This window comes from Chiloscyllium plagiosum, unplaced genomic scaffold (genome assembly GCF_037043375.1).
Source record: "Chiloscyllium plagiosum isolate Xiang-an unplaced genomic scaffold, Cpla_swu_hap1 HiC_scaffold_1, whole genome shotgun sequence".
NCBI lineage: Eukaryota > Metazoa > Chordata > Chondrichthyes > Orectolobiformes > Hemiscylliidae > Chiloscyllium > Chiloscyllium plagiosum.
Window position 1 is genome coordinate 75,347,234 of NW_028270139.1, and position 13,677 is coordinate 75,360,910.

General features: G+C 40.1%; 1 protein-coding gene across 6 annotated transcripts in view; it reads left to right on the forward strand.

Annotated features, from left to right (window-relative positions):
- fip1l1a (FIP1 like 1a (S. cerevisiae)) overlaps positions 1-13,677 on the forward strand; it is a 120,031-nt gene that overhangs the window by 15,793 nt on the left and 90,561 nt on the right. For all 6 annotated transcript variants that reach the window (XM_043690917.2, XM_043690926.2, XM_043690936.2 and 3 more), the window contains 2 exons: positions 6,517-6,623; positions 10,482-10,540. In XM_043690917.2, coding sequence (XP_043546852.2) covers positions 6,517-6,623; positions 10,482-10,540 — 166 coding nt within the window. The remainder of the gene's footprint in view (positions 1-6,516; positions 6,624-10,481; positions 10,541-13,677) is intronic.

The following is a 13,677-nucleotide window of genomic DNA, read 5'->3' on the forward strand; positions in this document are numbered from 1 at the left end:
CTATGTGCGGTCTATTCTGTCTTTGCTGGCTGTCCAAATGAGCAATTTATTCCGATGTTATTCTCCATGTTTTCCCCTGGAGACCTATACATTTAACCTTTTCAAGTAATAATATAAGCCCTTCTTGAGTGCTTCAGTTGAACCTCCCTTGATCACAGTCAGTTGGTGAGTGCTAGAAACCCCAGTAGCATGAGTATTCATTTTATGTTGATTACTGTCTTTGCTAGGAGTGCCGTTCAATTTGGCATTACTACTGTGGATGGGACTTTCTAAAAATCTTTTATGATCAGGACTTTGCAGATTGTAGGAAAGTAATTCCAAAGTCCCAGTCGCATTGCCTGCAGTTTTTCTTTATTGTTAGTATTATTCTATTAATAACAAATTCATTTTATTAATAGAAGCCTGTTGAACTTTTGCCTGGTTTAAAATCTTGAGTAAGCTCAACCTCTTTATTTGAAATACAAAAGCTTTTCTTTCTTTTTATAATCAGCTTTTGAAAATACTACAGTGGCATGGCACAAGGTTGTAGTGTCAGTTGCAATTTGACATGGGACAAGATATGTTAATTTTAACAACTTCCTTGTAATCTCCATCTCACTCGCTCTTCATCTTGCTCTCTCCAGTATTTATTGATCATCCATTGAGAAAGAGCTGCTTTATTGGACTGCTGCAGTCTTTAGGATTTTCAAATTTTGCCTCACCATACCCATTCCTATCTTGAAAATCTCCTCCGCCCTATAATCCTCTGAGACAGCTGCACTCCACTAATGTTGGCCTCTTGTGCATTCCTGGTTTGAATCACTCCATCACTGGTGAATATTCCTTCATCTGTCAATGTCTTAATCTCTGGAATTCCCTCCTTAAATCCCTCTACTGCCCTCTTCTTTTTGACGATACACCTTAAAACTGCCTGCTTTGACCAAATCTTTGTTGCAAAAAGCAACTAATTAAGTTGCTTATATAGGTGCTATATAGATACAAATTGTCTCTGCTAATTTGTAGAAAGAGAACCTGCCAGAGGCATACCTTTTAGACTTCTAAAAGGCTTCAGACATTATTGATTTCTCTTTACTGCTTAAATTTCATGATTTATTATGTTTCTGATGAATCTGACAAACTGCTCTCATTAGCAATCACAAAAACAGAAGTTGCTGGGAAAGCTCAGCAGGTCTGGCAGCATTTGTGGAGAGAAATCGGAGTTAATGTTTCGGGTCGGTCCAACTTGTCCATGCTGACCAGATATTCTAAATTAATCTGGTCCTATTTGCCACATATTCATCTCAACCCTTTCCATTCTAAACCCATCGAGATGCCTTTTAAATGTTGTAATTGTACCAGCCTCTACCACTTCCTCTGGCAGCTTAGTCCATACACACACCACCCTTTACGTGAAAAAGCTGCCCTCTTTTAAATCTTCCCCTCTCATCTTAAACCTATGCCCTCTAGTTTTGGACTTGCCACCCCAGGGAACATATTTATTTACCCTATCCATACCTCTCATGATTTTATAAACCTCTAAAAGGTCACCCCTCAGCCTCTGATGCCTCAGGGAAAATAGCCGCAGCCTATTCAGCCTCTCCCTTTTAGCTCAAACCCTCCCAACCCTGCCAACATCCTTTTGTAAATCTTTTCCGAACTCTTTCAAGAGGCCAGAATTGCTTGCAGCATTCTAAAAATGGCCTAACCAACGCCCTGTACAGCCTATATATTTGAAGGCTATGGTAGGATGACCAGAGATTTTCTTAAAAAAAAAACTTTTAGATTTACCTCGGAGCATGTGACTTCACCAACACAGCCAACCTCAACCTTGGTAACATTGTCCACCTGAACTGCTGCTCAGATCATCTGCTGAATTTCTCATTCATGCCTTTATCATGTGTAGAATCGACCATTCCATGCTCTCTTGTTGCGAGATTTCTGCCTTGCAACCTTTGTAAATTTAACAAAATTAAAATCTCTGCTATATGTTTTAGCTTTTACAGATCCTGTTTGCCAATTACCCCTTTCCTCTCTTTACATTGATTTTTGGCTTAGCAATGCCTAGACTTCAACATTCTTCTTTTTATTTTCATTTTCTTCTTTTAGCTTGGCCCATCTCTCCATAAGTCTGTCACCTCCTCCAGAATCCTGCATTGGCTTCTCTGGTTTTAATTCCTTGACCTCAGAACCGTGCCTTCAGCTCTTTAAGCTGTGGAATTCCTTCCATTTATTTCTTCACTTTTTTTTTCATGTTCTAACCCAAGGGGAAGCGATAGCTCAGTAATATTCTTGCTAAACTAAAAATCCAGAAACTCAGCGAATGTTCTGGGAATCTGAGTTTGAATGCGCTGTGGCAGATGATAGAATTTGAATTCAACAAAATGTCTGGAATTAGGAATCTAATGACAGCTATGAAGCCATTGCAATTGTCAGAGAAACCATTGCAATTCCGTTCAGAGAAAGAAATCTGCCAACCTCACCTGGTCTGGCTGACAACAGTGTGTGGTTCACTTTCAACTGCCCTCTGAAATGGCCCAGCAAACCAGTTGTTCAAGGGCAAATGAGGGACGGACAATAAATGCCAGCAAGTCATATCCATGACTCGAGAGAATCAAAAAAAAACTTTTGGTCATTATGCTACTTTTAAATTTGTGAAGCATCTTGTGACTTTTCCATTTGAAAGACATTTAATATTTGTAAGTTGATGCGACTGTGTTTCTGTTTGTTGACCAGCTATTATCCTAGCTTCTTTAAACAAGTTATGAATTATTAATTTATGTTTGACACTCTCATTGAGTTAACTTGAGATGTCTGAAACTCATTTAGGTAAAATTCCTGTGCAGTGAGAGGAGATATTTATTCTATTAGTTTGGGATGTATTTAGTCCCAGGTTCTTAAAGTTGAAAAGCAATATTATGCTTCCAGTTGATAGAATATGATGTGACTAAAGTCTAAAATAATTTGATTTCTTGTGCTTTGTTTTAAAATGTACAACAGGCTTAAGTTTATGTCTAGTGTTCCATGTTGCTGAGGTAGTTCAGTACAAAAAAGGAAATTATGCTCATTAGGGAAACCTAGAATTGGCTAACAGTTGAAGACCCTGCTCCAGTGAAGATATTTCTTTGTATCTATAAAAGTTTGGATATTTTGTGTAGTGTGTGGGGGAGTTAAAAGTTAACTGTTCAGTGATTTGCATAAAATTGCTACATAAACAGAAAATTCTGCAGAAACTCTGCCAGTCTGGCATCTGTAGAGAGAGAAACAGGTTGACATTTCTTGACCAAACATTATCCTTCAATTTTTATTTCAGATTTTTAACTTGTATTTTGCATTTATTTGCATAAAATAGTTGTCAGGTTTGGGCAGTGGTGCTGAAACATTTTAATTCGACAAACAGTTCCACAGCATATCTACCTTTTTTTCAGCTGAGTTGACTCCTGCTCATAAGAGTCACATTTAGTTGCGTTTACTATGGCTACAGACTTACTAGAGAGGTTTATAACATAGTGCACAAAGCTAAAGGATCAAATGTTTAAATGTTTTAAATCCACCAAAAACAAGTTGTCATTGACTGCGAATATTCAAAATCTGTTGAACTCCTACTATTTCTACCTCTTCACAACCCTAAATTTGTTCCACAGAATTTTGCAGATGACATTTCATATTTCTAACAATATTTTTAGAAGTCCTGTTTTTTATTAAATAATTGAACATATATGTAAAGGATCAGAGAGAAATAGAATAAATTGAAATTTCCTGGGTTATTGGGAATCCTAGGCTTTCAGATCTGCACAGAGCTGTTTGATCCAGGGAGGAATTTATAAGAGGGCCACCAGCAAATCTTGCTCCACCTAACAAGCATCAGTTCTGTTGTTTTGTTTCGTGTGTGCCAGTATTGACAATATTATCTCCCAGAGGTATTTTATCTGAAATGGCAACAGTGCAGCAGAAGCATGATCATAGACCCTCAGATACCCCAGTCAACCAAAACACGTAAAGAAAGTCTCTCTAAAGTTTAACTTCATTAAGTGGGCCATCCGTAGGCTCTGTGTACTGTTTTTAAACATTTTCTTTGAATCTGAGGTCCTTGAGCAGCAACTACTTCCAGAAGCAGAAGTCAACATCAATCTCCATGCATAGGACCTTGGAATAATTTTATAATCTGGTTCTGTAACTGATGGTGCTCGTGGACACGTTTCCAGTGAATCCCCTGCCATGGTCTCTTGCCGAAGGCCTAGTTTTGACCTGAAACCTTTGATGTTTATATGGACAGGATCATCTTGTTCTTCCCCATCATTTTAGTATTTAACTCTTTCAGATGGCTGAAAACATCTGCGAGATATGCCAGCTTAGACAGGCAGTAGTGATTAGATATTAACTCTTTTTGTAAGTCATTTGTGCATTGATAAAAAAGCTCTGTCGGATCTCTTTGGAGCTTGTAAATGTGGGAGAACACCTTCCCCCTGCAAGAACCATTGCATCTCGTGAGTTAGAGCAAACTCTGGTGTTCAGCTCCTATCTCTGCACACACGATAATGAACAAAGGTAATTTCAATGACCATGATTTCATGGATTGAATATTGTTTAAGGTTTTCATTACCTTTGCAAAAAATCTCAAGACACACTGAGGGCAGTCCTTATGACATACCACACTGGTTGAAAACGACTGAGTTAGGGAGCTCTTAGTCCTATCTTCATTCTTCAGTAATGTACCAGTCGACCTATTGAATTACTGTAGTTACAAAGTTAACATTGTGACTGATGTTTTGAAATTAAAAATAGAACGAAGAAAATTTACAGCCCAGGAGCAGGCCCTTTGGCCCTCCAAGCCTGTGCCAATCTGAATCCACTGTATAAACCTACCACCCAATTCCTAAGGATCTATATCCCTCTGCTCCCCACCTACTCTTGCATCTGTCCAGACACACCTTAAATGAATCTACCTTGCCTGCCTCTACTACCTCTGCTGGCAACATATTCCAGACACCTACCACCTTCTGTGTAAAGTACTTTCAGTGTGTTATATCCCTTTAAACTTTACTCCTCTCACCTTGAACACGTGACCTCTCGTTATTGAATCCCTCACCCTAGGAAAAAGTTTATCTCTATCCACCCTGTCTATGTCCTTCATGATTCTGTAGACGTCAATCAGGTCCACCTCAATCTCCTTTTTTCTAATGAAAACAATCCTAACCTACTCAACCTGTGTTCATAGCTTGCGCCTTCCATAATAGGCAACATCCTTGTAAACCTTCTCTGCACCCTCTCCAAAGCGTCCACATTCATTTGGTAACGTGGCGGCCAGAAATGTACACCGTATTCTAAATGCGGCCGAACCAAAGTCTTGTACAATTTTAACATGACCTGCCAGCGCTCATACTCTACACCCCGTCCGATGAAGGCAAGCAGACCGTATGCCGCCTTGACCACTCTATCCACCTGTGCAGCCACCTTCAGGGTACAATGGACCTGCACTCCCAGATCTCTCTGCTCATCAACTTTTCCCAAGGCTCTTCCATTTACTGTATGGTTTGCTGTAGAATTAGACTTTCCAAAATGCATCACCTCACATTTGGCTGGATTGAACTCCGTCTGCCACTTCTCTGCCCAACTCTCTAGTTTATCTATGTTCTCCTATATTCTTAGACAGTCTCCTATGCTTTCTGCTACTTCACCAATCTTTGTGTCATCTGCAAACTTGCTGATCAGACCACCAATGCCCTCTTCCAGATCATTTTATGTATATTACAAACAAAAGTGGCCCCAGCACTGATCTCTGTGGAACATCACTGGTCACCTTTCTCCATTTCGAGAAACTCGCTTCAACTACTACTCTCTTTCTCCAGTTGTTCAACCAGTTCTTTATCCACCGAGCTAGAACACCCTGCACACCATGTGACTTCACTTTCTCCATTAGTTAACCATGGGGAACCTGATCAAACACCTCACTAAAGTCCATGTATACGACAACTACAGCCCTTCCTTCATTTATCAACTTGGTCACTTCCTCAAAGAACTCTATGAAGTTGGTACGGCATAATCTCCCCCACACAAAACCATGTTGCCGATCACTGATAAGTCCATTCTTTTCCAACTATAGATAGATTTTATCCCTTAGTACCTTCTCCAGCAACTTTCCCACCACTGACATCAGGCTCACTGGTCTGTAGTTACCCGGAATATCCCTACTACCCTTTTTGTACAGGGAGTGCAACACGAGCAACCCTCCAGTCCTCCGGCACTCTACCTGTGTTTAAGGATGCTACAAAGATATCTGTCAGGACCCGAGCTATTTCTTCTCTCGCTTCCCTCAGCAACCTGGGATAGATCCCAATCGGTCCTGGGGATTTGTCCACCTTAATATCCTTCAGCCTACGCAACACACCTCCCTCCATAAGTCAGTAGAACCTTTAGCTTTAACAATGGATATGTTTTTCTATTGCCCGCTTATGTTTGCAGTAGGAGAAGGGAAGTTTGGTAATGCTATGCTTGACATTGAGTATGGTTTTGTAAGCAATTCAAATCTTTGTGTTTTAGAATCCTGCAGCTGAAGGGGAGGATGAAAGTGACAGTGATAGTGATGACGATGATGATGACGTTCAAGTAACCATTGGTGATATTAAAACTGGAGCACCACAGTATACGTAGGTTCCTATGTTTATTCATTTCAGTGTAAATATTTTACAGTCTTTGTACCTTGGGATGAGTAAATCTGCTTTTGATTACTTTATAGGACTTGTTCTATTTACAATTCTGAGCAGGAACCACGAGAGCAGTTTTAAAAGAAATCATGTTTATTTCACACAATCTAGCCCTTTAGAATTCTCATTTCAGTTTATAGTGGTGACCAGGACATTTCTCTTAAGATGTGTGGCATTGATAAATCCTCATTTATTGCCCTTTCTAAATTCCTCTGAGAGGTCAGTGGCTTTGAACCCCTCTTTTGAAATCAAGATGGCATTGGACCCAATTGCATCAAGAAACCCTTGAGAAACTGGAATCAGAGGAACACCCTCCACTGGTTGGAGTCATAGTTGGCAGAAAGAAACGGTAATTTTTGTTAGAGGTCAGTCATCTGTTAGCTCCAGGATATCTCTGCTGGAGTTACTCAGGGTGGTGTCCTTGACCCAACCATCTTCCGCTGCTTCATCAATGACCTTCCCTCCATCATAAGGTCAGAAGTGGGGATGTTCAATTTTCAGTACCATTCGTGACTCTTTAGAATGAAGTTTTGTGTCCCTATGCAGTAAAGCATGGACCACATCCTTCCTTTATCTGGAGGGATACTGTCTCCTGTTATATATTGGGGTTTGGGAATGATGTTGCCTACTCTTCCATATTGGGGTCAGGGTGGATGTTGTCTATTTTATATTAGGGTCAGTAGAGGCAGATCTGAGGAGGTTCACCAGATTGATTCCAGACATGAAAGGGCTGTCGTACAAGAAGCGGTTGAATAACTAGAGTTCAGAAAAATGGGGGGGTTTGATTTAGGTCTACAAAATGTTAAATGGGATTAATAAGGAAGACTTTGAACAGATGTTTCCTCTTCTGGGGCAGTCTAGAAATAATAGTCACAAGGGCAGCATGGTGGCTCAGTGTTTAGCACAGTGCCAGGGATTCAGGTTCAATTCCAGCCTTGGATGACTGGCTGTGTGGAGTTTTCACATTCTCCCCGTGTCTGTATGGGTTTCCTCCAGGTACTCTGGTTTCCTCCCACAATCCAAAGATGTGCAGGTCAGGTGAATTGGCCATGCTAAATTGCCCATAGTGGTAAGTGCATTAGTCAGAGGGAAATGGGTCTGGGTGGGTTACTTCAGCGGGTTGGTGTGGACTTGTTGGGCTGAAGGACCTGTTTCCACACTATAGGGAATCTAATCTTAATCTTAAAACATTTGGGCTTTGATTTAATACCATAAGAAATAGGAACAGAATAGGCCATTCACCCCTTGAGCCTGCTCTTCCATTCATTAGAAGCAGAGCTGATCTGACACTCTTTGCATCTACATTCCTGCTCCTTCCCTCTAATTCCTGATTTCTCTCCTGATGAAGAATCTCTGTGCCTCAGCCCTAAATATGTGTCAGATCTCTGCCCCACAGCTCTTTGTGGCAAGACATTCTAAAGACTGTTCTGAGAGAAGAAATTCCTCCTCATCTCAGTCTAAAATTGGCACCCTCTGATTCTGAGACAATGCTGTCTGTTTCTAGAATCTCCCATCAGGGGAAACATCACCTCCCATTCTTCTGAAGAATGACAACACCTATCCCTCTTCTGAATTTCAATCAGCCGAGTTCCATGTCAATATACTATCCAAGATAGGCAATGACTGTTCACAACAAAAGAATCTAATCATTGTCCACTTGACATTCACTGGTATTACTGTCCATTGTGGAATCCTCACTGTCAATATTTTGGGGGTTATCATTGACCAGAAACTGAACTGGAACAGCAATTTTAAAACTGTGGTTATAGCAGCAAGGCGGAGATTGGGAAATCAAATGATAAGTTGCCTCCTAACTCACTAAAGCCTTTCCACCATCTACTAGGTACGACTTTGGAGAATGATGGAATGTTCCCCACTTACTAGGATCAGTGCAGCACCAATGATACTGAAGAAGCCTAGTACTAACCCAGACAAAGCAACCTGCTCGATTGGCAGTCCATTCAATGTTCAATCCTTTGACACTGATGCACAGTGATTGCCGTGTGCATCATTAATAAGATGCATTGTAGTAACTCACTAACCTTATTTGTCAGTATGCCCCAAACCAATAATCTCTACTATCTAAAAGGATAAGCTGAGCAGATGCATGGGAAATTATCACTTGAAAATTTTCCTCCAAGCCACATTTTCCTGACTTGGAGTTATATTGCTGTTCCTTCTCTGTGGGTGGGTCAAAATCTTTGAATTCCATTCGAAGAACATTGTGAATGTTCTTACACCCCAAGGACTGCAGAGTTTCAAGAAGACTAAGGAAATATATACAGGCAATCCCTTTGTTGGGTCCGATTTGTCAGCAAGAATGGACACCATTTTTAAGTACAGGATATGTTCATATGTTGGATCTTAAAATTTTACCCCTGTAGGAGATCGAGTTTGAGAGTGTGAGTTTTTGTAAGTCGAGGGCTCCCTATACTGGGATTGGAAGCAATCCAGAAAAGGTTCACTAGGAAGATCCTGGGTATGTAATTTGGCTTGTACTCAATGGAACTTAGAAGAATGAGAGGAGATCTTTATTGAAACATAAAAAGCTTGGGGAGCTTGACAAGGTGGGTGCAACAAGGTTGTCTCCCCTTGCTGGAGAGCCAAGGACCAGAAGGTATTATCTCTGAATAAGTGGTAACCTATTTAAGACAGAAATGAGTAATCTTTCCTCACTTTGGTGAGCTGCTGAATTGCTGATTCTAACAGTGTATCAGGGCTCCGTGTTGAGTTCGTTGCTGGGACACCTATTTCAGAAAGCTGTTCTCTCCTGACTCATGATGAGCATGTACACCTACACAACAATTAATGACTCTTTCATCACAAACTTGATGTGAACCTTATAGGTAAAAGATAAGATAAAAGATCAGGAAATGTGCTAATTGCCATGGTGCTCATAAGAGGTGCAGTGAAACCTCAGTGAACCTCCAAGATGTTGATAATGAACTTGGTAAGGGTAGTTCAAGGATAACTGATTTGCTTTGCTCTTATTTAACATGTTGATTGAGAGCTTTGCAACAGTACATTTCATAAGAATACCCATTCTAGAAGAAAACCAACAGTTAGACTGTATGAAGTAACATCCTGATTCATTGGCAAGTGGACCATCATAGGTTCGTTGATATGGAGAGAGAATGTACCATTAATGCTGGTTGACAGTTACAGCCAGGTTCTGTTTAAATTTCAAACCTGGCAGGTTGACTCTGGTCAGGACACTTGGTAATGAAACAGTGAATGGTTGTCACCTCTTGTTGAGTTGAATAAATGTGGATTTTTGTCTTGCATTTTAAGATTAAAACCTTCAACAAAATGGATCTTCTTTTCAGCAATACCCAAATCAAAATAGTGGTCAAATCATGTTCTTGGGCCACCTTTCAAATTCCATTTTAAAACCAGTGGTAATGTTTCAGGCCTGATTTGAATTTTAGGCTCGTGTCCAGATGGAACTGACAAAATCTTTTCCCTTCACTTTGTAAGCCAAAGTTCTGACTCAGTGTGACCTATTCTACAAATAAATACTTATTGATATGCAGCAAGGCCATCACAGCTGGTGTTTACTTGAAAACATGCTCAGGAAGGCTGCAAGTAATTGTGGTTCCTTTGTGTGTCACTTTCATTAAAAACGTTATATTGAAATTCATAAACAGGAACTTTAATGCTTATTTATATGAATAATTAATGCAATGTAAAATCTGAAATTGAATATTTGCTAAACTAAACAAAAATTTTGAATCATATTCAAGTAAAGAATATTAAGCGAGCATGTGAAGTCCTAATTGAAATATATTTTCTGTCCAATAGCTATGGAGTAACACCTGTAAATCTCAATATTAAGTCCTCAGGAAGACTTTATGGGTCAGGTAAGAAACATTATCTACTTTTTTGTCCCTGAGTTACTCTAAATTGCAGCCAAGTGAAAGAGTAACAGCATAAACTGTCGGCTAAGCAGTTGTTAAGAATGGCTTGGCAAAGATCCTTATTCTTTCCTGTGCTCTTTCCACCCAGTGGAGAAGTACATAACCTCAGTTGGTCATTTTTCAGAATTGTGGTTGCTTCTTCAAAAGCAACACTATATTCCACATTTGAATTCTGGATTTTTTGGATTTAAGTTGATTTACTTTAGTATTGAACTTGTAAATCCTGATGTAAATAAGTTATCTTTGTAGATTTCGCGAACATTACAGTGTGGCATTTGAAAACGAACAACTTATGTAGTCCCGTGAGATAATGACAAAGTATTTAGGGATGTTGAGGTCAAATTAATCATAAAAAGAAACAAGCCAGTGAGGCCATTAATATATCAGAGTATTTTGAACAAAAAAAATTGTTACCTAAGTTATTAGGACAGAAAATCTTCCCCTTGGTGTGAATTTATTTTAACTGTATATTTTTCATTACCTGGTTCACAGTTTCCATTTGGGCCCTCATGCAGCATGTAGTTCTCTACTATCTTTTTTGTAATTTGCTTGATAGAGACTAAAGTGAGTTGGTACTAAATGCCAGTTTGGACACTAGGCTAATTTTGTGTAATATTCTGATTGGTGCACTTCTGATTTGCGAACACAGTGATTGGATATCACTAAAAATATTTTATACATTTTAGTACTTTACCTGAAGATTAGTTTTTCAAATTGTACTGGTCAGGAAGTAGCCCAAGTTCTATACGTTGCAGCCTTTCCAGTATTCTTTTACATCACTGATAGAACTTGTCAAAACAACAAATAACTTTAAAGCCTGTGCAACTATCTTCACTCGTCACTTACCACAAGCTGTTTTTCTTTGTGTGTGTCCTTCTCATAAAAGACCAGATTTTATATTGTGCTAATGCTGATGTGTTTTGAGCAAAGCGTGTTGTTTGTTTTTAGGTAATTTCTGGGTCTGTAGATTCTTAAAAGGGACAGCAATGGCTTTTAATTGGGTGATGTGCTGTTCCTGTCAGATGTGGGAGGTCAGAGAGATTTTGAATCTTCCTGGAGACTATGTCTGCAGGACATGTTCAATTGTGAATCCTATCGGATCACATGGATTGGTTGAAATGGCATTTAGAGGTAGTGAGGAGTTTATGAGAACAAGGAGGTATGAATTGCCCTTTCCAGAAGGTGGAGACATGGCAGATACGGTCAGATAGATGGTTGACTGCTAGGAGAGGTAATCTGGTACTGCAGGAGTCCCCTGTGGGTATCCCCATTTCAAACAGACATCCTATTTTGGATACTGTAGAGGAGGATAACCTGTCAGAGGAGTATAGCACTGACGGCCAAGTTTCTGGTACCATGACTGGCTCTGTTGTAATGAGGGGTATGTCACCTTCCAAATGATCAATTATAATAGTGGACTCTCTCTAGTCTGGGGCACAGACAGATGTTTGGGTGGCTGTCAGTGAAACATCAGGATTTTGTGTTGCTTCCCTGGGTGACTGAGTCAAGGATGTCTCTTGAGAAGGTGCAGAGTATTCTGGAAGGGAAGACCAGCAGGAGGTCATTGTACACGTTGATAGCACTGGCATAGGTAGGGAAAGGCAAAACGTTGTGCAGAGAAATTATAGAAAACAAGGCAAGAGGTTAAAAAGTAGGAACTTGAGGGTAGTAACATCTGGGCCATTACTGGTGCCATGTGCTATCAAGAGTGGGAATAGGAGAACAGAGCGGATTAATTCGTGACTGAGGAGTTGGTGCAATGGGCACGGATTCACATTTTTTGACCATTGGGATTTCTTCAGGGATAGAAGTGACCTGAATAAGAGGGATGGACTCTACTTGAATTGGAACAGGACCAGTATCCTCAATGGAAAATTTGCGAGGGCTAGTCAGGAGTTTTAAACTAGTTAAGTGGTGGGGGGCTGGGTTGCGGAAGGGGAGGTGGGTGGGAATCCAAGTGATAGAGATTGTGGCATGGTTTGGAATATGTGACTGGGATGTCATAGCTATTACAGTAACGTGGCTCAGGGATGGTCAGGACAGGCAGTTAAACATTCGAGGGTATAGATGCCAAAGGAAGGATAGAAAGGGAGGCAAGAGAGGAGGGCCAGTAGCGATTTTGATTAGGGAGAACATTATGACTATACTGGGGGGAGGATATTTCTAGGGGATCGTCCAGTGAAGTTAAATGAGTAAATCTTGAAAATAAGGAAGAGATGATCACCTTTGTTGGGATTGTATTATATGCTCCCTTCATTAGTCAGCGGGAAATTTGGGAAACAAGATGTAAGGAGATCTCCAGTATCAATCTATAAGGAAAATAGGGTCGTAATGAAAGGGGATGTTAGCTTTCTCAACATAGACTGGGACTGTCATAGTGTTACAGACTTGGGTGGAGATGAATTTAAGTGTGAACTAGAAAACTTTCTTCTTCAGCTTGTAGGTGTACCTACTCGAGGAAGAGCAATACTTGACCTTCTGTTGGGCAAGTAACTGAAGTATCAGTGGGGAGAACTTTGGGGTTTATGATCATAATTATTTTAAGACTAATATAATTATGGAAAAGGGTAGAACTGACCAAAAAGTTAAAGTTCTAAATTGGAGTAAGGCTAATTCTCATGTTATTAGATAAGAACTTTCAAAAGTTGTTTGGGGGAGGCTATTCACAGGCAAAAGGATGGTTGGGAATTGGGAGACCTTTTAAAAATGAGAGTTCAGAGCCATTATGTTCCTGTTAGTGTGGAGGGTAAGGCTGGTAGGTGTAGTGAATGCTGGATGACTAGAGAAACTGAGGTTCTGGTCAGAAAAAGAGAGGCAAAAAGCAGCTATAAGCTGCTGGGATCGAGTGAATAACTAGAGAAGTATAAGGGCAGTAGGAGTGTACCTGAGATGGAAATCAGGAAGGCACAAGGGGGCCATGAGATAGCTTCGTCAAATAGAATTAACAAAAATCCAAAGAGTCTTTATAAATACCTTAAGCACAAAAACGTGACTGGAGAGAGACTAGGGCTCCTTAAAGGTCAATGTGGCTTTCTCTGTGTAGAAGTCCAGGAGTTGGGTGAGATACTAAACAAATATTT